Below are 21,555 nucleotides of genomic sequence, written 5' to 3'. Positions count from 1 at the left end.
TGCCATTAATCGGCTAAAAGGATCCCAGACTCCACATCTTTGCCTTTCCTGTGTGCTCCTGTTAGCTCTCCGGTTCCTAGTGGATGGGTACAAGCAGATCCGCAGCTACCTGGGCACCAGCCAGGAGAAAGAGGAGCTCAAGAGGGGAGAGCCTGGTGGGCATGGACCAAGGGTCTGCGCCGAGAGGCAGTGACTGAAGACCCCTCCTTGGCGCAGCGTGCAGGCCCGACCTGATGCCTCAGGAGCTTTGTAACTTGCCAGGCGTTTATATTCAGGGTGTTATATCTCTCCAGGTGTTTAGATTCGGGATGTTATGGAGAGGCCTGCCTTGCCCCTTAGGCTACGCGTTTTGCCACCCGCAGGGTGCCCCGAGGCACATCCCGAGCCACCACAGAGCTCTGGAGGGGAGAGGGACGGGCAGGAGGCGTCTCCTGGCCCCTGCCGGTGAAGTGAAAAGCTGTGGGATGAGCACACCACCGCACAGCCGGTGTCGCGGGCCATCCTTTGGGTTTTGTGGCCACAGGGGCGTGTGAGGCGAAGCTGAGGCGAAGCTGAGGGGGGTGCGGCGGGGCCGGGCGGCGGCCGCGGGCCCTGCGGCCCCCTCTGGCGGGCGGCGGCCGCGCTGCGCGGCGGTCGGTCGGTCGCTCGGTGTGCGGGTCCGTGTGTCGGGCCGGGGCTGTGTCTGCGGCGATGAAATTCCCCGGCTCCGTCCTCGTCTCCGTCGTCCTGTTCGTGGCCGAGACGGCGGCCGCGCTGTGCCTGAGCGGCGCGTACCGGGCGGCGGGGGACCGCATGTGGCAGTGGCTGACGCTGCTCTTCGCCCTGCTGCCCTGCGCGCTGGTGCAGCTCAGCCTGGTCTTCATCCACCGCGACGTGAGCCGCGACCGGCCGCTGGTGCTGCTGCTGCACCTCCTGCAGCTCGGGCCCCTCGTCAGGTCGGTGAGGGACCCCCCGGTCCTGCTGGGGGGCTGCGGGGAGCCCCGGGGGGCGGAGGGTGGCGGTGCCTGCGAGCCCCGGGGCGGCACCGAAAGGCGTGTTGCCGGGGCGAAGAGGCGCAGACCCTGCCCAGGGGCTGGGGGCAGGAGTTTTGTGGCCCTGCAGAGCCCTACAGTGCGTGTTTTGTTGCTTTCCTTCTGGCTTTTTTTTTTTTCCTCGGTGTTTTCTGCGCGTAGCTTCTGCCCGGGTGGCTCTTTGCAGATGAGATAAGCCGTGCGGTGGCTGTGTTTGTTCGCTGCTGCTTCATCCGTAGCTGCATACCCCAAGGTTACTTCCACGAGAGAAGGGAAGGCTTTGGTCAGGCTCCCCTTTAACAGGACAGCAAGGGTCCCAGCATGTTGGAAATGCTGGTAATGCCCTAGCCGGTCTCTTCTTTCAGGTACTGAGCTGCCCCAAATCGCCTCGCAGAATTTTACAACCCGAGTCCAACTGATGGAAAACGCCCTTAGGGAAAAAAAAGAAGGCAGATTAAAAGTTAGAGAGTTGGTGAAAACCTACGACAAAACATTGGCTGGGGGCTTTCGTTTCCAGTTTATTTGGGAATTTATTTTCATTTCCAATTTATGGTCAAATCTTTAAAAGACAAGAAGAATAAACGTGGTATCTGTGGAGCTTTTTGAAATTCCCGGATGGCGTGGAAATGGAAGGTTTGTTAAGCTCAAACTAATGAGGGCGAACAGCTTGGGTGTTTCAGAACGTCTTACACTTCACAAAAAAAGCCCATTGAATTCCTCTGTAACCCTGGCTGGTTTGTTTTTGTTAATACTTTAAAGAGATTACCGTGTTATGGCATAACAATTACTGTGTTATGGCATAACAGGTTCTTGAAGAGCTCTGGCTTTCTAAAAGCGAAGAACAAAATACTTGCACATTATTTTTTTTTTTTTTTGGAAAACAGGAGTGGACCCAAAGAGAACTCTCAAAATAAAGAGGCTGTTAAGGATTTTTGCCCTTCTAAAACAGTTGCTGGAACGACTGTCATGGGAAGCTGCAAGATGTGAAGAAGTAACAAAGGACATAAACAGCAACAACAAATTAGAAATTTTTCTTTCTAATTTTCTGGAAGAGACATAGACTTCTGCTTCAACCTTATCCAAGCACGATTTCACTTTTCCTTTCCATCTCAACAGTAAGCTTATCTGTTTACAACATGAGCCACATGTCACATAGGAAATGTTTTCTGCTGTCAGTGAACTCCCAGACACAGTCGTTGCTGTGAAACCAGTGGGCATCTGGGAGCCCTCTCGTGTCCACGAAGGCTGCAGTGAGTGTGTGTGCACCACCTCCAATATCTGCTACCTCAGCATTTCCAGAGAGTTTGGAGGTGTTGTGGTGTGCCCGTGCCACAGGTCCCATGGCATCGTGTAGGCAGTATGAATCAGCCTCTCTCTAGACCCGGGATAACCAAAATTATAATTATTAATTAAAAGAAGGTGGTACACATGCCACCTGAAAAACTTGCTTCCAGCTAAAGGCTGCAAGGACTCTACAAATTAGGAGGAAGTTTCAGAGAAAACCACCTCTTTGGATTCAGAGAAATGTGTCTACTCATAGGATACATTACAGGAGGGTGGGAAGGTGAAGTGATTGGTCTGAGATAGACAGTAAGGGACTTCGTTTTCCTCTGCCTTGCCTTCCTTTCTGCTGCCACTAAACACTGTTGTGTGGCAGAAGAGGAAACATGTCAATTCCCATCAAGTGTAGATCAAAACTGGGAATGCTCAAGTGTTTTCAGCACGTGAAATATGTCACCATTCCCCGATTTGCACAGTAGGCTTACTGTCTTGTGTGGACTGGAGTGTACACAAGTGGAGGGGGATAGCTAGAAGGTAAAACATGTTGCTGTATTATCACTTCACTGTGGCTTTTACCGCTGAGAGCTGAAGAGAAACAGTGTCCCTGAGGCCATTTGGTCCCATCCGTTTAGGCAAACCTCGATGCTTTGAATGAGAGAGCCCTGATGCTGTTAGTCATCTGCTTCCTTGTTTTAAAAAGGGCTGCTGGTTTGTTTATCTCTGTCTCTGTCCTATGTTGTTGGTTGTTGTTTGTTTGTTTGTTTGTTTGTTTTAATTCAAAACTACTTATACCCAGTAGTCCCTAGGGACTGAAGAAAAGGGGGAAAAAATTGAATGTTCTGTTCTGAATGATAGCCTTTTGTCACCTCTATCCAAAATACACACCAGGACACAAGACAGAGCCAGCTGAGGTGCACTGTGAGCTCTGTTGGACCCCAAGAATTTGTGGCCACAGCACAAAGCCTCATGCTATCTCCTGTGTTTGGTCCCTCGTTAGTGGGGGTCTTACACCTCTCTTCCACAGCCCAACATGTTTTTTGGGTCAAATTAGTTCAAACAGGACACAGATGGTAGAGCTGTCGCAGGCTTTGTGCACTTGCGACATCAGAAGGAAATGCTAAATAGCCTGGAGGCTGCACAGGGTGGTATAATTCAATAGAGGCCGGTCTGCTTTGGCTGACCTTAAGAAAGCCAGCATTAGCTTTTTAACCATCTCTCTTGGGTTTGTGGCACGATACAGGGTATTTAGTGTTTCTCTGTTCAGACTCAAATATTCAAACATCAGCGCACTGGTTGACAGACAGCACGTGTACATGTGGGAGATACCTACCTTTTAAGATCATGAAGAAATTTTTCTCCCCTTTCTCTTTCTCCTAAAAATTAAGATTGAATTTTGGAGAACGGCATGGAAATACCTTGGTAGGGGAGGGAGTGTATTTAGCTTAGCAAGCCAAATGGTCTGGCCTATTTTGAATCCTCTGTATTACAGGAGAAAAAAAGCATATTCCCTTATGAAATCTTCTTGCACGCCGCCGCTTTCCCCAGACACCCACGCTCCACCTGTTCTCGAGGCACTCGCTGGCCTGCTGCTGGAAGCACTAAAATTAGGATGCTCCCCTCGTCCTGCAGAGGTCACGTGCTGTACCTGAAGAGTACTGTTTGCCTGCCCTTCTTAATTCCTTCTCCCCCGAAGAACAGTGTCTCTATAAAGTCAGAGCAGTTTGTGGAGTAAAATTCCTAATCCCCTCTGGTGCCCTGACGCAGATCTCCAGGGTGTAGGCTGCCAGAGACAACTCGCAGTAGTTGGCTGAAGAAGTTGACTGCAGATTTCTGGGCACTGGGGGGGAGTCCTGCAGCATTTCAGGTTGGTGCCACTTCTCGTGAACGCAGTGATGCATCTGGATGCTTAGAAAATGTTTGGATACTTTCTCTTCTTTTCTTTCCTTTTTTTTTTTCTCAGATGAGATTACTTTACCATACAAAATAAATTACAACACAAAAGATGACTTAAAATTATAGCCAAGTTCAATGAGAGATTGAAGACATTTTTATTTTATTTGGAAAAGACTGCAATGATCTTTTTGGCTTATTACTGGCTTCTCCTGGACCAAGGGTTGTCTCTTTGTTCTCTGTTCATTTGTACAGCACCTATAACACCAATATTGTCTCAAGATTTCAGGTACTGCAACAATTCCAAAAAAACACTGGATATATTTTTGCTATTGTATTGCTCCACACCTAAGGATTTGTTCAAAATGCAAATAACTTTTCATGAAGGGTGCCACAGAAACCCCCGTTAACTTGTTTGCCCTTTTCTGTTCTGCAAGCTGTTGATAGGTGAAGGGAGTGAAGTAAGGAACGTAGATTTCCTCCAGACTTGAACAGACAGGACTTGTGGTCATGGAGTTGGCTCTGTCTGCCAGGTGAACTTCTCTTGTGAAAAAAAATTGAAAGCAAATAAAATAGACCCATATATTGAATAGTAATGACTGTTTTCCCCAGATTTTAATGAGACAAGGATATACAGTATAGATTTTTAATGGGACCAGGCTTTGTTTCTTAAGGAGAAACAAAATGACGTGCACGTATGTACCATGCAGACAGCAGCAAAGGAGAGGTAGTAGGAAGTTTGAGTCAAACTGCCAGAGGAGCAGTTGTTATGGTTAAAGTTAGATATCTGTGAGCTGTAGGAAATAATAGGTAGGTTAATAATAACTGGTAGGCTGAAATGATCAGTTATTAATGTTTCGGGCACATAATTCTACAGTTGGAAATCTAATACGCATTATCTTCACCATTTTAGCTTACTAAGTCTTGCTGTGCAGAGGCATTGTCTCCTGTGGGTGGTCTGTCTTTCCTAGCGATCTGCTTTATAGTTCAGGACAGCACAGGTCTAAAAAACTCTTTTCCTTGTAGGACTGCCATTGGCAGACGTGACTTTAGGAGATTCAGCTAGCTCTAAGCTTTACAACTGTTGGCGCATCTCCCGCTTTTCCAGATGGGATTAATATGCCTTAGACCCTCTTCAGGTTTGTTTTTGTTTTTATTTTTCCTTTATTCTTGAGCAGATGTGTTAGGTGTCCCAAGACACGATGAACAGAAAGTCAGTGCAGTTGGAAGGTGGAAAAATGAATGAGAACAAATCTTTGTCTGACACAGATGAGTAATTCTATAGGCGTGATCAGTCTTTTTGCACACTTCACTGAAGAAAAAGGATTTACTAAAATGGATTCATCAGAGAAATCCATTTGTACATTTGCAATGAACATATCTGGGTAGGCCTCTCAAATGGACGTTTGCTCTTGGAGCCCTTGTTGGATGTGGGAAGTTCCATGTCTTCATTGCCCGCTCCTTCTCCATAGCACCATTATTTTGCCTGTATTTAAATCCCACGCATCCATGATTAAAGGAGGGAATGAGGTGCTTGCTCTTAACAGGCATAGGATTATTCCTCCTACAGACAGTGTGGAAGACGAAAGTGTTGCTGCTGAATCACTCTTTGCAAGCACCATCAGGACCCTTGAAAAAGTACAGCTCTTCCCTCTGCCAAGATTCGGCAACAGAGGAGAAAGCAGCACATCTTTTTCCCACTTCTTAGCTTCCAGTGTGGAGAGTAGGTTTGATTTTTTTTTTCTTTGAATTAATTTTAGTTCCTTCTTAGCCTGTACTACAGCTGTCATTGCTTTGCATCCTGTGTAACTCCCAAGCTGAAGGCCTTCTGCTTGACTCCGTATGAGGATCTGCTGAAGGGCCCTAAACATCCCTGAATTGCAGGAAATGGTTCGTGCAGAACTTGGGACGTCCCACTCCTGTTCCTCCAGAGCAACAATGAACAGTGATCAATGGGGTCTTCTCCGGAATTCCCCATTCTGTAGAAGAGCTTGAAGCTTCTGCATGGGCTGTGGCACCAGGTGCAGTCTTGAATGTATTTGTTGTGGGCCCCAGAAGGCATCACCTCCAGAGACACTCTTGTATGGGATGGTTAGGACTTGAGAGAAGATGGGCATCACTACTGGTGAAGTCTCAGTGCTTGCTCATATCATTTGTATTGCTCTGTCGTACTGGTTAAAGTCCCCTCTGGCTGTAAGGTGTGCTGGTCAGACCGTTCATTTCACACTGTATTGGAAACGTTTGCTTTCCTCCATGGAAATAAAAATTTCCCATCATAAACGCGGAGCCAATATACTGTTACTTAATACCTAGCTAATAAATACAAATCAAATGCTTGCTCCAAAACCTATCTTTTTGTTGGTAATAGGACTACTGACTGTAGCAAATACTGTGAATCTTATCACCTCTTTTATGGGATTACCTCAAATTTGTTGGATGGGTCCCTCAGCTATCTGCTTTTAATCATACACTGCAAGAGTTCAGAGGCTGATGCTGAGATCTCATTTTCCGTAATAGCTTCAGACTTGCCCTCAGCCCAGGATGAATAGATGGTGGTGATTACTAAGCAAGACATAAATGTTCTGGGACCTCTCTTTTGGAATAAAATCAATTTGTTGTTTTCAGAATCTCTGTTGGCTTCATAAGCTATTGTGCTTTATTAATTTTTCACACTTTATTTTTGGCTGTATGGATTCTCTCACACGGAACAAAGCTGGCAGGGACTAAAAAGTTTAACAAAGAAAAAATAGAAAGTCACCACTGTGAATGGAGCCTCCAGTGTACCAGGCCTTTCGGATATTTTTAGTGAGCATGGTAGCTGAAGCCTACTGAATCAAGGATAGTACTACAGTGTACTGAAACTGCTCTCCATCTAGAGCAGTTGAAACTTGAGAGTGGTCCAGTTAGGGGGGAAAATGAATTTTTATCAGTGCTGCTTTTTAGATCAGCCTGCGGACTTCACTCTAAAAGGCTTCTAAAGGCTTTCCTCCAAAGGACTGAATTGGCAGTTTCTGGGGGGTGGTGAGGAGGAGTGGGGAAAGCTGAAAACTTAATGAAAGCTAATAGTCTGAGGCGAGCGTAGGTCTACGCTTTGTAATTGTGAGATACTTTTAAATAGAAGACAAGACATTACAAAAATACATTGGCCAAATTTGACCTAGAAAACATTCAGAGATTACTGCATTCCAGCAGCTGTTATCTATGGAGGCAACCAGGGAGAGGTGAACCTCAGTAGGGCACCATGGAAAGAAAGAAGACAGCTGAGTCCTCATCAGAGGATGATGCCTACACCAGAAGATGACGAGATACCTGTCCAGCCATGAGAAGAGCTGTGACTAGAAGTGGTGTCACAGGATGCCTGTGCAGTTGAGGTTTCCATTCCCCTTGAAGTCCTCTCTCAGCTGGGAGAGAGCTTCAGTGGAAGCCATCCATCATTAATTGTGCAGCTCACACATCAGTTGGTTTTGGTTTTGAAGTGGCAGTGTTAGGCATAAAAGACAAAATAGGTTTTGTCCACATTGGGTTTGGGTTTCGGAGGATAATTTTTTTTTCAGTAGCCAATACTGTTTGTCCTTTATGTTTCTGCTATATAGAGACTTCTCCACAGCAGGCTCTGTATCTTCAGGACCCTATGCAATGTGACAGAAATAGAGCATTTCTTTCCTCTCTCTTCCCCCTCATCTTGCGACTTTGCCTATACCTCAGCAGATACTTGCTCATTATTACTTCTCAGACAATGCTGACTGTTCCTTTAAGTGTTTCAGTTCCTGCTTGACACCAAAGCCCAACCTTGACACTTTTATACCACAGGACTCTCTTAGAATAGTGTCTGTAAAGTTTTTGCTAGTCTAAAATTGATTGTTGGAAGGAAGTTTCAGGAACTTTCCTTTCAGAAGTCTGCCTGAGGCTGCATTTTCTTCTTTAGTACCCAGGGAGCCGTATTATCCTCATTGCTGTAGCACTTGCTGATGCCAACCCCTTCATCCCTTTTCCATTCCCCCCCCCAACATATGGGTTATTCTCCATGCATGGGTAGAGGCAACGTGTAATAAGATATGTTAAAACAATATGTAATTTGTGAATAGAAATGTATGTACTGGCACAACTTTTTTTCCTTGGAAGTCAATGTGTGGCAAGTTAGAGCTACATAAACAGGGTTTGGATCATCAGTGTTTAAAAAATGAAGAACTGCAGGAACTGAAAACATTGCATCTTCTTATTTAGAATATTTTTGCAAGACTGTGTTTCATATTTCTTAAATGTTGCAATAAATCTAAGCAAATGTAAGGAGTAAAGGTGCTGTTTCTAAATCTTTTTAAAACAGGCTAATATCATGAGTTGCAGGGTGCTAAACTGCTTGTTCTCATTGTTGCTGCTATTGCTTGGTACTTGTATTTTTGGACCAAGGGTTTGAGCAAGCAAGGGTTTGAGTCCAGCTGTGCTTGAGGTGCATGCACCCACTTGTACTCTGAGCTTCTCTCTGATGTCTTGAGATGTTTTGCGTAAGACAAAGGTATGAGAAGTGGATTTATTGTTGTGTCCAATCGGTGTGTCGCAGGTGTATGGATAACACCAGAAGGCAAAAGAATCTAAAGAAACACTTTCAACTTGGGTCCTGGGCTGGGAAACTGCGAACATTATAGTGGATGAGTAGTTAAAGAACTTTAATAGGACAGCAGAGGACAAGGGCAGCTCACAGAAAACAACTAAACCTCTTCCCATGTCCAAGTATTCCTACAAGCAGCCCCAAAGGCACTCCCAGATTATTGCCCTATCATCACATGCAGTTAATGTTTTTGCATAGCAAAATCTGCCCTATTACAAATGTACCAAGAAGAGAAAATGTGTAAGGTTTGCTCTATAAACAAAAGACTTAGTGACTTTGTACAAAATGGCTTAAAATACTAAGCAGTGGGAAGACCTGTGCTTTTGTTTCATTTTTTCCTGTTACTCTATTTACTGATTTGCTTGTAGGTGTGTGGAAGTCTTTTACATTTACTTCCATGCTGGCAGAGTCGAAGAGCCATATGTCAGCATCACGAAGAAGAGGCAGATGCCCAAGGATGGGTACTCGGAAGAAGTTGAGAAGGAAGTGGGCCAGGCCGAAGGCAAGCTGTGTACGCACAGGTCTGCATTCAGCAGGGCCTCTGTGATCCAGGCATTCCTCGGCTCAGCCCCCCAGCTCACGCTCCAGCTCTACATCTGTGTCCTGCAGCAGGAGATAACGGCTGCCAGAAGTAGGTAGAGCTGTTGTCATTGCCTTCGTAATTTGGTGGGAGGGAGAGGAGGAGGGTCAGCAGCCAGGAGTAGCTGCCTCTGACAAGAACTGAACACACTGCAGATGGTTTCATCTGGTAGCTTTTGGCAGTGGTGTTGCTGACAAAGTTTATGTCATCGTGTTTGAGACTAACATTTCCTTTAGCGTACTTCGGTTGCTGTAGAAGCATTAATTTGATAAGTGGCCCTTACGGCATGAGAGGGAGGCAGCTGGAGGGACTGAACTGTCTTCATGAAGAGAAAAAAACAACAACTCTGTTTTCTTTTGGCTTCTGAGCAAACTTTCTAGAAAATTCCTTGGGTTACAATGCAGAGTATATTTTGTCATGATACATTATGAAAAGTGCACTTTCAGGAATGCAGTGTGACTGAGGCCACAAACTGTTTTTACTTGTGCCAGACTCTGAATTTGGAATCAAAAGGCGTAACTTAGTATGCAAATGTTACCATCTCATCTCTGGACCCAAGCTGTTAAGTCTTCACCAAGCAATGCTACACCACATGGACTTACCAGGATGCATCTCTCTTTCCATGGGACTCTTTACGTCTTGCTCCACTATGTGATCCAGCACTGTGGAAATACAGTCTTGATTCGGTGGCTGGCTGCTAGTAGAAGAACCTGCACCATGTGGTGGTAGGACAACTGGCTTTTTGATGTGAGAAAGGCCTTTGGCACCTGTGAGAACAAGCAGGATTTTCTCTGAAATACAAAATGGCTCTTGTAGCTACGACACTTTGAGAGGCCACAGGTCTTTCGAAGGCCTTGTTTGTTTGTTTTGAAGAAGCCTTTATAGTAATGTCAGGGTTTTCCTCACAACTTAGGGGATGGAAGACAAAAGCATGCTGAAGGGTTAGTCAGCATAAAGAGATATTCCAACAGGTGAAGGTCTTCATACAAAAGTATTTGTTTAACATTATAGCAGTTGATACTTGAAAGACGTTGCTCCTGAGTTTCTGAGTACTTCACAGCTAAGGTAGACTCTTCAAATAACCATGGAATCTGCAATTTGGGATAAGGACAATGCAGTTGAATCCTTTGCTGAGCAGTGTAATTAGCACGATTTCCAAGCACTTCGCTGGAGACGGCATTTGCTTAAGAAAGGTCACCTTTTTATTGTGTTTCTTCTATTACTAGTGTTGACCTTATTGGTCATGATTGCAAGGAGAAGCCCTGAGTTCCAGATCATTAGAAAAATGCATATTTAATAATGATTTGTAACTCCCTATTACTTTTGACTTTTATTTGTCACTGCCAAGGTAAATTCTTTCTCACAGACTGATGAGTCATCTTCTGTGGGTGAAGTGAAGTTAAACAACCAGAGCTAAGGTGGCTCACCAGGGAGTTCAGTAAATATGTATGAATAGAAAGAAAGGGCAAGACACCACCAGCGAATGCAGTATTTACCTCATGTCTCCCAGAAGCTACTTGTATAGCAGGTCCAGTGTAATTGTAAAATACAGAAGTCAAAAGAATTTTGATTATTTCCTTAATAAGTTTAAGTTTCTTAATAAGTTTAAGTTTATTTTCTTAATCAGCGATCTAGAACAATGGTAGTGTCCATAAGAACTCATTCACCAGAAAAATGATTTCTGATGAATTCTTGGGAGGGACTTGGGAGTTCTGGTAGACAAAAAGCTCAAAATCAGCCAGCAGTGCGTTCTTGCAGCCCAGAAGGCCAACTACATCCTGGGCTATATCAACAGAGGAGCGGCCAGCAGGACGAGGAGGTTGATTGTCCCCCTCTGCTCTGCCCTTGTGAGGCTCCACTTGGAGTGCTGCATCCAGGCCTGGGGCCCATAGCACCAGAAGGATGTGGGGCTGTTAGAGCAGGTCCAGAGGAGGGCCATGAAGATGATCAGAAGGCTGGAGCACCTCTCCTGTGAAGAAGGGCTGAGAGAGTCGGGGACAAGCAGCCTGAAAAAGAAAAGGACCTCACTGCATCCTTTCAATACTTAAAGGGGGCTTATAAAAAAGATGGAGAGCAATTTTTTACTTGGGTAGATAATGACAGGACAAGGGGGAATGGTTTTAAACTAAAAGAGGAGATACTTAGATTAGAGGTTAGGAGGAAATTCTTCACTAAGAGGGTGGTGAGGCACTGGAACAGGTTGCCCAGAGAAGCTGTGGATGCCCCATCCCTGGAGGTGTTCAAGACCATGGGACCCTGGGCAACCTGATCTAGTGGGTGGCATCCCTGCTTATGGCAGGGGTATTGGAATTAGATGATCTTTAAGGTCCTTTACAACCCAAACCATCCGATGAGTCAATGAAAAATTAAGCCGTAACCATATTCCTTTTGTTGTATCTTACCTTTTGAAGTCTTGAGACTTTCTGCACTCTTCAGCTAGCTTATTTCAGCAGTAATATCGTTTTCCGTCACTATTATTCAGCCTCCACACCAAGCAGGAATAATGCATACCACAGTCTCAGCTTATTTGTTATGTGTACATGGGGATTCTTATGTGCAGAGACATGACTTCAGCCTTTGGATCTTGCAGCATTATCAAAGTAATTAGCAGCAAGTCCAGCTCTTCTTCCACATTTCAGATCTCTTCAACTTCCCTGTTCTTTGACACACTCCTTTACATTTGTCCATGTTGTAACTATTATGCTTTTCTTCTTGTCTTCTGATTTCGATATTTTTTGTCTTGTCTTCTCATCAGTCTATATTTTTCTGGATTTCTGCACTACCTCATCTGTTATTCTGTGTAGATTCTGCTTGGTCAGAGGTAGTGAGGACACTATCATCCATGAATCTAAAACTGTTTACCATCATGCCACCTCCCACTCCTGACAACTCAAGAGATTTGGCAGTGCTAGGTTAATGGTTGAACTTGATGATCTTGGAGGTTTTTTCTAACCTAAGTGATCCTATGATTCTGTAATATGGTTTGTCCCTTTTAGATCTGATTGAAACTCATTATTGCTTCCACTATTGAATCAAAAAGTTCTGAAAGGAATGTGCAACCTTGACTAATCCCTTGTTAACCATAGTCGTGCCGTGTCGTGTCTTTCTTGTGTAGTTCACGGCATTAATAAATTTCCCTGGATGTTTTATTCTGGACAATCAGATTCTTGCCCGTGTCTGTTATTGTCCGAAATTGTCATTTCACTGTCTGCCAAGAATGTAAGATGAGGAGGAGTAAAGAGTTGCAAAAGCAGAATAAAGCCCTCCTGCGTGGGCTCCTCTCCACGGGCTGCAGCTCCGGCCCAGGGCCTGCTCCTGCGGGGGCTCTCCATGGGCCGCAGCCTCCTCCAGGCCACATCCACCTGCTCCACGTGGGCTCCTCCACGGGGGGGCTGCAGCGTGGAGATCTGCTCCATGTGGGACCCATGGGCTGCAGGGGGACAGCCTGCTCCACCAGGGGCCTCTCCCTGCACAGGCCGCAGGGGAACTGCTGCTGCCTGCCTGGAGCACCTCCTGCCATCCTGCTGCACTGACCTGGAGGTCTACAGGGCTGGTTCTCACTCTTGTCTCCCAGCCGCTGTGGCACAGCAGGTTTTTTTTTTTTTTCCCTTTCTTAAATCTGCTCTCACAGAGGCACAGACAACATCACCTGTTGGCGTGGCTCTGGCCAGCAGTGAGTCCCCTTGGAGACAGCTGGAGCTGGCCCTTTTCTGACATGGGGCAGCTGTTGAGCTTTGCTCACAGAGGCCACCCCTACAGCTGCCTGCTACCAAAACCTTGCCATGTAAACCCAATACAGTCTCTCTTTTGCATTTGGGCTTCACTTTGTACTAAATGCTACAGCATCTGTCACTATCATGCATTGTCTTAGAGCCAACTGAAACCTTGCATTTAAGGTATGGCTGACATCAGGCTCGTGACTGCTTACACAGTGTTGGACAGTCAGCAGGACTGCTTTGCTTAGGTAATCCCACCTGGTGAAGCTCAAGGCCAGGAGGTGCTGAAAAGACCTGAGTTATTTTAAATGACAAAAATAGCTGGCTGGGGGTGGAAGGATTGCATGATTTGGCCTACTACCCTTGAAAAAAGGCCAGTTCACAGCGTGCAGTATCAAATGTGAAAGATCTGTTTCCTTTGTAAGTTTAAAGTGTGTTTGTTTTTTTTTTTAATTGCTATTAGCAGCAGTAAAGTTGTTTACAGACACGAAATAATCTCAAAAGGGGGATTTCCTGCCATTTAAAAATAAAATCATTCTGCTGGAAAAGATGCATTTTTTCAATTAAAAGTTGTAGCAGTGACAAAACCAAAAAGTAAAACAGTGCCTACCTGAATGATTCTGGGACTGTGCATCTCTGATCTGTGAGAAAAGTATAGCTTTCTGCTATGTATATAGTAGGAAGGAAGAACAGAAATGCCACCTTTATAAGAACTGTTAAAGGATTTTGAACTCTCAAAGGAAGATACTTTCCTTTATCATGAGCAGGCAAAGAAGTGACAGATCATAAGGGAAAGCAACAATAACATCACCTTTCCACATTTCTGTATGTGGTTGACTAAAACCATCTTTATCACAGACTTAGAAGTGATGTTTGAACTGGTAGTTTGGTGGCAGTACTGAGCTTTTGGAAAAGCGGCTGAACTGGATTACAGTACTAAACCAGAGTCAGCATGAATGTAGTTTCTATCAATGGAGCAGCGCCTCTTTAGAAGGTTTGAGTTATTAGGGCAAGTTTGGGATTCACTGAGAATCCCTAAAACGGAATCAGAAGCAGAAGATAAGCTTGAGTTCCAGGACAGAAGCACTCTTTCTACAGTGGATTTTTTTGTGTATGTGGTTTACTTGTTCTGTGTGCTTTTGTTTTTTAAACTCTCAGAGCATTATTTTGCTTAATTAGCTCATTGAAGTTATTTGTTCTCTCACAGTTCTAGACTCAACACAAAAGTACAGGAAAGATTTTGAAAGGAGCCACAGGAGTGACTTTGGAAAGAACCACAGTGGTATTATTGACTCCATTCACTTGCTCTTCCTTATTTAGGCAATGCTTTCTAATGTTTAACAATACTCAGATCAAGTGTAGGACTGTAAGAAAGACGTTTAAAAATGCACATTACAAATTTAAGTGTGAAACAAGAAAATAACCATTTTCAGAGAATATATGCAACATGAAACTGGCACGTACAAAATTACAATATAAAATGGCATTTTTTTCAGTTTACTGAGTACTATTCAAAATTTAGATAAAAAGAATTAATTCTTTTCCAAAGTAATTCAGAGGCATTTGAGGGAGAGAGTTTAGCTAAAAGGAAGGGAAAAACCTGTGAGAAACTTATTAGAGATCCTAAAATACACTTGTTTTTTTCAAAGTCGTGCTCAGAAATTAGTAACTTTAATTAGAAGAAAATGATAGTCATGGTTAAATAGCTATAGCAAAGTAGGCAATCTCGTTCATGTACTGGATAATGACATGAACTAATCGAAGGCTGCAGCAAGAACTAGCTGCTAAGCATTACAAAAGTAATTGACGTAATCAAGAATTGCCAACTCTATTTATCTTGTTCTATCTGGTGCAATATAATGCTCTGTAGCATGACCAGTTAGCTTGGCTAGTTTCATTCACACAATACAAAAAAAAAAACCAACAACAATAATTTTTACTGTGCTTAACTGATTAAAATTTGAAGTGTTCCTCGCATGAAAACAATGCAGATTGGAACTAAAAGTATTGCATAGGGTTGCCTGAAATTGGTCCCTCGTATCAGCATGTTGGTAAAAATTGCATAGAAGGTATGCGGATGTTGATGAAACAATGCACAGCTAGCACTCCTGAACACTGGGATGCTTCTGTGTTTATTATGTATGTCCAGGGCTCTTATACATCTATACCTGCTTAGGTCATAAACTTTCTCCTAGTTGGTTCCCATCCTCAGTGTGCTTGTTAATTCAGCACTTTAATTTGCACATCTCCTACCTGGCAATCAGTTAACAGAGTGCTGTAGCCCAGAGGTTGTGCATTGCTGCATCTTCGTTGTTACAGGGCAGTTCAGAAGTCTGTCCTCTGCTTCTCTTCGTTCTCGTTGTCGAGACTCAGCTGTTAAATGTGCCTGAGGACTCTCAAAACAGCAGGCTGAGCCTTCATGTGACAAGTTAGGAGTCCCTCCTGCAGTGCCAGAAAGCTCTGCCCTGCTGCTTCTGGAGTAGAAGCCAGGTAACAGCCAGTCCCTGCCTTTACTTTCTACATAACATTAATACAGGGAAACCTTCACATGAGGGATACAGGTAGATGGGAGATACTGAGAGTTGGTCTAAATTTTAAGTCATTTTTAAAAGAAATGTTGTTTTTAAATGCATGGTATAGATAGCTGCATAAGGAAAATACCTGTATAGGAAATCACAATATAGATACGTGAGCAAATATTTGTCTACAAAGGCCAAAAAAAAAGGTACAGATGGTTTTGGGTTTAAACTGCTTTGACTTTCAGTTTTGAGCTCTATGCCATAAGACTTCTGTGAGCTTAGACAATTTGCTTCAACAAAATACATCAAAAGCATTGTGGTGTCTGCATGCCCAACTAATTCCGAAGTTTTAGGTTCCGTGGCTCAGTCCTTCATCTGTACAGAGGGTGAGTAGCACCCCAGGGCCTTAGGGAGTACTGTGAGAGTACTGCTTGAGAGCAACTTTCATAGTCTTACAACTGAGCTGTGTAATCACCAAGGACAGTACATGTACAAACAGTCCTGGGCAGGTGGTGGGGAGACACCTGTGATTTTTTTTTCACTGCCTTTTCTCTTTCTGTCTACTTGGAAATGTAACAAATGGGGACCAAAACAGGACACAGGGTTAGAGTAAGAACCCAGAAGTGGATACAAGGAATGGATTTTTTGTTTTTTTTTGCCCTGCTGGGAATCCCTAGAAGTGCTGTGAAGACAACTAGTCGCATCTCTGTATTACTCTGATGCAATGTCTTCTGTGAAGATGACGGTTCTGATTTGTCTTTTCTCTTTGTAGGTGTATTTATGGTCCTTTCTCTCCTGTCAATTGTATATGGCGCCTTACGCTGCAACATCCTGGCTATTAAGATTAAGTATGATGATTACGATATCAGTGTGAAACCAGCTGCCTACCTCTGCATATTCATGTGGAGAAGCTTTGAGATTGCTACACGGGTTATAGTGCTGGTCCTTTTCAGCTCAGTCCTTCAGATCTGGACTCTCCCCGTTGTGCTAGTGAATTTCTTTGTTTTTTTCTTTTACCCGTGGATTCTCTTCTGGCAAAGCAAGTCCCCGTTTCCCGAGAACATAGAGAAGGCATTGAGCAGGGTCGGCACCACCATTGTCTTGTGCCTTCTCACCTTCTTGTACGCAGGCATTAACATGTTCTGCTGGTCGGCAGTGCAGGTGAAGCTCAATGATCCTGACTTAATTAACAAGTCTCAAAACTGGTACTGTCTGACTGTGTATTACATGCTGCGATTCATTGAGAATGCATTCCTCCTGCTGATGTGGTACATCTATAAAACTGATATCTACTTGTACGTCTGCGCCCCGTTGTTGGTCTTGCAGCTCCTGATAGGTTACTGCATGGCTGTCCTCTTCATGTTGGTGTTCTACCAGTTCTGTCACCCGTGCAAAAAACTCTTTTCATCCAGCATTACCGAAGGTTTGCTCTCCTGTTTCAAGTTCCTCTGCTTTGTTTGCAAGCCTCCCAAATCCACCAGAGTAACAGACAAGGCAGAGTTGAAATCATCTGAAAATGCTGATGAATCACAGAGCAGTAACAAGACAACAGATTCTCAAAATGGGAATCGTCATCAAAGTGTTTCTTCCAATGCCTAGTATAACTGGAAACAAGTATGTGCCTTGGGAAGGTTGCAGGTCACCTGCTGGGAATGTTGGGCATCTTGGATATTGTGTCTTGTGGGTGGGTTTTCTTTCTTGCAGGTGTACGCTGCATGAAGACTGACAAGCCTACCTTTATGGAAAACGTTGCTTATGGGTATGTGTACCTGTACGTGTTTATGTATGAATGTAGAAAGCAGTCATTGTTTGTAGACTTCTGTTTCAGATTCTTTTTGACATGTTTTTATTATCACGTGCTCAATTTGAAATCATTATAGAAGACATCCTTCAAAAACTAGCCTGATTCTCATCTTACTCAGGAAATCTGAGGATGGAAGGAAATGCATTTTATTTCAGATAGGATGTCATTAAGGCATGCCACCCTAGCATGGAAACAGAGCATAGTCTTTGACTATATATTGACTATAGCTGTGGTCTGCTTTCCTCAGATGGCAGACTTTTTTACACTCTAATCAATGTCATAAAATAATTCTTCTCTCTGTGGCATAAGAATTTGACTTCTACAATGCACAGTTGCCTAGGTTGCCAAGAAACGGCTAATTAGCCAACACTAATACTGAAATGTGACTGTTACTGAGAATGGACAGAGGGGTTATTGGCTTATGCACTGTTTTACTCTTCATATTTGCTGCTTGTTAGTAAGGGAATTAAATTTAACACATTAATTGTAATGTTCTGGAATAGCTCACTGTTCTGATATAATCATTTAAATAATACTTTATTATTTGTGTTATTCTTGTATTAGGGTGGGGTTCACTTTACATGACTTGAAATACCTAGAAGCTGGGTGGATTGTATGAACTAGTCAGGTATGTGCACTCCAGGGAACATCTCCAGCGAGTGATTCAGCGCATCTTAAAATGTTGTCTTAGGTGACACGGATCATTCTCTGGAGGCCTATTTCTCAGTGTTAACCAGATGTCTTGACCACTAGTCTTGACCATGTCTCCATTTTAGATGGCTAAAATTAGTAGGGACAAGTGCTACTGTGTTTGTCAGCAGTTTGATAGTACACCAAGCAGGCAACTCAGTGACTTGTTAAGTGGAGATAGAAAAGACTGAGTCCTTTTTGAGGCCGTGATGTATTATGGCTAGGTTGATATCAGTACTGCAAAAACCTCAGGCTTCTTTTACCTCAGAATTACCACAGGCTTGAAATCTGAAATAAAATGGAAGTTGTTGACTTTTTCTTCAATGCACTATATCACCACCACAAATAAAGTGTTTCTGTATTTTGCAAATCACTGAGAAAACTTTAGCAGGTAGACACGCAAGAAGTACAATTTAGTAAAATACACAAAAACAACTGCATTTTAAAAAATTAAATGAAAGCTTTTTGCACTTTGATGGCTTAGCACCTTGGGCTTCTTCTGTGCACAACACATTGTGGCTGCTCGTGGAAAAAAAGCAATTCATGATTCAAAGTACATTCTAGTGCCCTCAGCCTAACTTCCATCCTACTTTATGGAAGATGAGAAGTTCTTCAGTAGGGATGATATCAACACCATTTTATTAGAAACGTCTCAAGTTGGGGTCTGAGGTCGTTTGTAATGAGATGTCACGTGCAGCGCTGCACAGAGCTAAGCTGTTTTTATTTTTTATTTTTTCCTTTACTGCACTGTAAATGAATGTCTTCCTACTTCAGTTTTATAATGGAGTTATGTTTTTCATTTTGCTCAATGTGTGTATGTGTGTGGTATGTATATGTAGATCTCATTAAATTATTGGTGGGCGGTAATAGGAGTTTTTGGCATGAGTTTACTATGGGAATGTACTTGATATATTTGGGGAAGTCACCCAAACCCAACATCTCTTCTCTAACTTCTCTCTCTGAGTAGCATTAGAATAGTGAAGTGATTCCTTGAAGACACTACAGTATTTCTCTGTACTTCTGTACATAAAGGTACAGTATAGTATTTCCTTGCACTTTTCTAGATGTAGAAGAGTATTTCCATTTGTTTTTTGTTTGTTTGTTTTTTTTTTTTTATGGTGAGTTAAAGGAGCAAGTGAGAATGTGACCCCTTAAATCCAAACCTTCATAGTTCAGCACATGGGGCCAATTTTTCAGGTATTCTTAGAACTGAATATCTAACTTCATAGTTGGGTGGTCGTTGATGATCAGGGAATTAAAGTCATTGCCTAACTACATATGCGCCCAGGTGAGAAATTTTAGTCTTTGAGAACAAAGTGACTTCATGTGTAGAAGTACTTCACAGCTAAGAAGAGAGCTCTCGAGTCTTTAAATCAGACTTTGGACACTGGAAATGATGGTCCAATTGTGATTTTGCCACTTGAAACAGTGAAAACTTCACAAACCTCAGCTAGTGAAATGCTTATGCTACAGGGAAGTCAACAGGAGGGAGCTGTAAACGACACAGCCAGGAGTCCAGTATATATATGCAGTGAGTACCGTTCAACTTTACATGCTAATGATGAAGACTAATGTATATGCATATTTTTAGAGAATGTACCATATTACTTCCTATTTTTATACTAGTTTTCTCAAGTGCATGCATAGAAGCCCGAATATTTAAATCTTAATATTTAAATATTTAAATATTAAATATTTTGAAAATAAGATTGTATGGCTTATATCACTGTCATATGGTTTTGCCTTAGGTACAGACTAGCCAAATACTAGCCAAATACAGTTTAAACACAGCATCAACATGAGTGCCATTGCTTTTTCTGTCCTTCTTTTTGCTGGCCTCATCAACAGTGAGTGCCATTGCTTTTTCTGTGCCTCGTGTCACCGCAGCATCACGTGCAGATTGACTAGCCATATTGCTGCTCTGTGTATGTTTTGATCCTGCGGTGCTGCCATTGCTGGTAGAAAGAAGGAATGAGAGGCAGTCAGAGACAAAGATGTTCTGTTGCATCAAGACCAGTGTTTTAGAGGACAAGCTTATGTTTCTGCAGTGTGCTATAATGCCAGGAGATGCAGTTTTTCCCAGGATAGTGACAGTCTAGATAGTATTATTATCAATACACCTAGTGGCAGCACTGAGAGAAGGGTAGTATTAGCTAGGAAGGATGTATGTATATGAAAGAGTGATGTCTTGCTGCGAATTTACTGTGATTTTTCAATGTTAGAGGTGTATATATTCAATGGAAGGGTATAGGGCTAATGTTAAAAACTGAACTCACTTGAGTAGTCCTGAGTCACACGAAGGATTGCTCAGTAAGGATTGTTCATGGATATGAGTATGCAAGATCTGGTACGTCTTTTATACTTGTAAAACAACATGAATTAAAATGTTGAAACACTAACTTGCATTGTTTTGGTGTCAGTTCTTAATATACTGCATTCAGAAATCCAAGCTAAAGGTTGTATAGCACTATGTCACCTGGTACCACACAGTAGAAGAAATGTTTTCAAGCAAATCTGACAGAATAATCTGTGATTGATCTGAGAGTTCTTCACCTAAATCCAATGGTGCTTCTAATGCTACTAGCTGGTGGGGATCTCAGCTGAAATTGTTAGTGGTTTAAAATAAGTAACATAAAAAACAAGATCAATTTAGGTTATTTATTGTCAAGATTTAGTTATGTATTTAATTGTTTTACGTTGGGAAGCAGAAAGGAATCGTCATTACCTTATAAAGGACCTTGTTACATTTTCCTGCACACTCCTTTCATGCTCATCTGGATTTACCACATGCTCGTCTCTGATCTTGGGAATAGCCAGCAAAATTCTCACTGAGGACTACTGTGGAGTCATATGATATCTATTTTATACATACATGTATCAGCTTGAAATGTCAGCATGCCACCTAAATGACGAACGTTTTAGAAGTACTGGTGGTGATGGACACCACTATCTGCCCTCTCTAAAACGCAGAAAGTAATTAGTCCTTTCTTACAGATACTGTTTTTAGTTTCAGGGGATGATTTTTAAATGAATGACAAGTATACTTTTTTAAAAAATCAAATGCAGATTTAAAACTAAATGAAAAATTTCAGATTTGGGCACAGTTTTGATAATTTCTGCATTTTTTTATTACTTTATTTTTTATTTTTATTAAAAAATCTTGATAATATCTGCCTACAGATTCAAGAGAATCACTGCTTTTGATTTTCAATGTGGTTTCTTAAAGAAAAGAGACGTGGGTGACCATCCTGCCTCTCTGTCATCCCTGTTCTCCCCAGTACACACCAAATTCATTAGGCAACTTTAAATTTTTCCGAAGGTAGAAATCTGAGGGGAAAAATAAAAGGTTTATCCACATTTGTGAAGACTATCAGCTACCAGGAGGAGAAGATACAGATTGATAGAATGAACCTACTGATAAGCAAGATTTCAACATTAAGTTACCTACTTGACCTTCTG

At 42.8% G+C, this 21,555-nt stretch overlaps 1 protein-coding gene across 1 annotated transcript; it reads left to right on the top strand.

Annotated features, from left to right (window-relative positions):
* Nucleotides 1–623: 623 nt before the first annotated feature.
* On the top strand, nt 624–20,495 carry XK (X-linked Kx blood group). The gene is made up of 3 exons (XM_040530800.1): nt 624–935; nt 9,156–9,418; nt 16,375–20,495. The coding sequence occupies exons 1-3, from the start codon at nt 691–693 to the stop codon at nt 17,199–17,201; spliced, it is 1,335 nt and encodes a 444-aa protein (XP_040386734.1). The 5' UTR covers nt 624–690; the 3' UTR covers nt 17,202–20,495.
* The last annotated feature ends 1,060 nt before the right edge of the window (nt 20,496–21,555 follow it).

Source organism: Cygnus olor, chromosome 1, assembly GCF_009769625.2.
Source record: "Cygnus olor isolate bCygOlo1 chromosome 1, bCygOlo1.pri.v2, whole genome shotgun sequence".
NCBI classification, from domain to species: domain Eukaryota; kingdom Metazoa; phylum Chordata; class Aves; order Anseriformes; family Anatidae; genus Cygnus; species Cygnus olor.
Note: the sequence above shows the minus strand (reverse complement) of the source record. Positions and strands in the feature narration are given on the sequence as shown.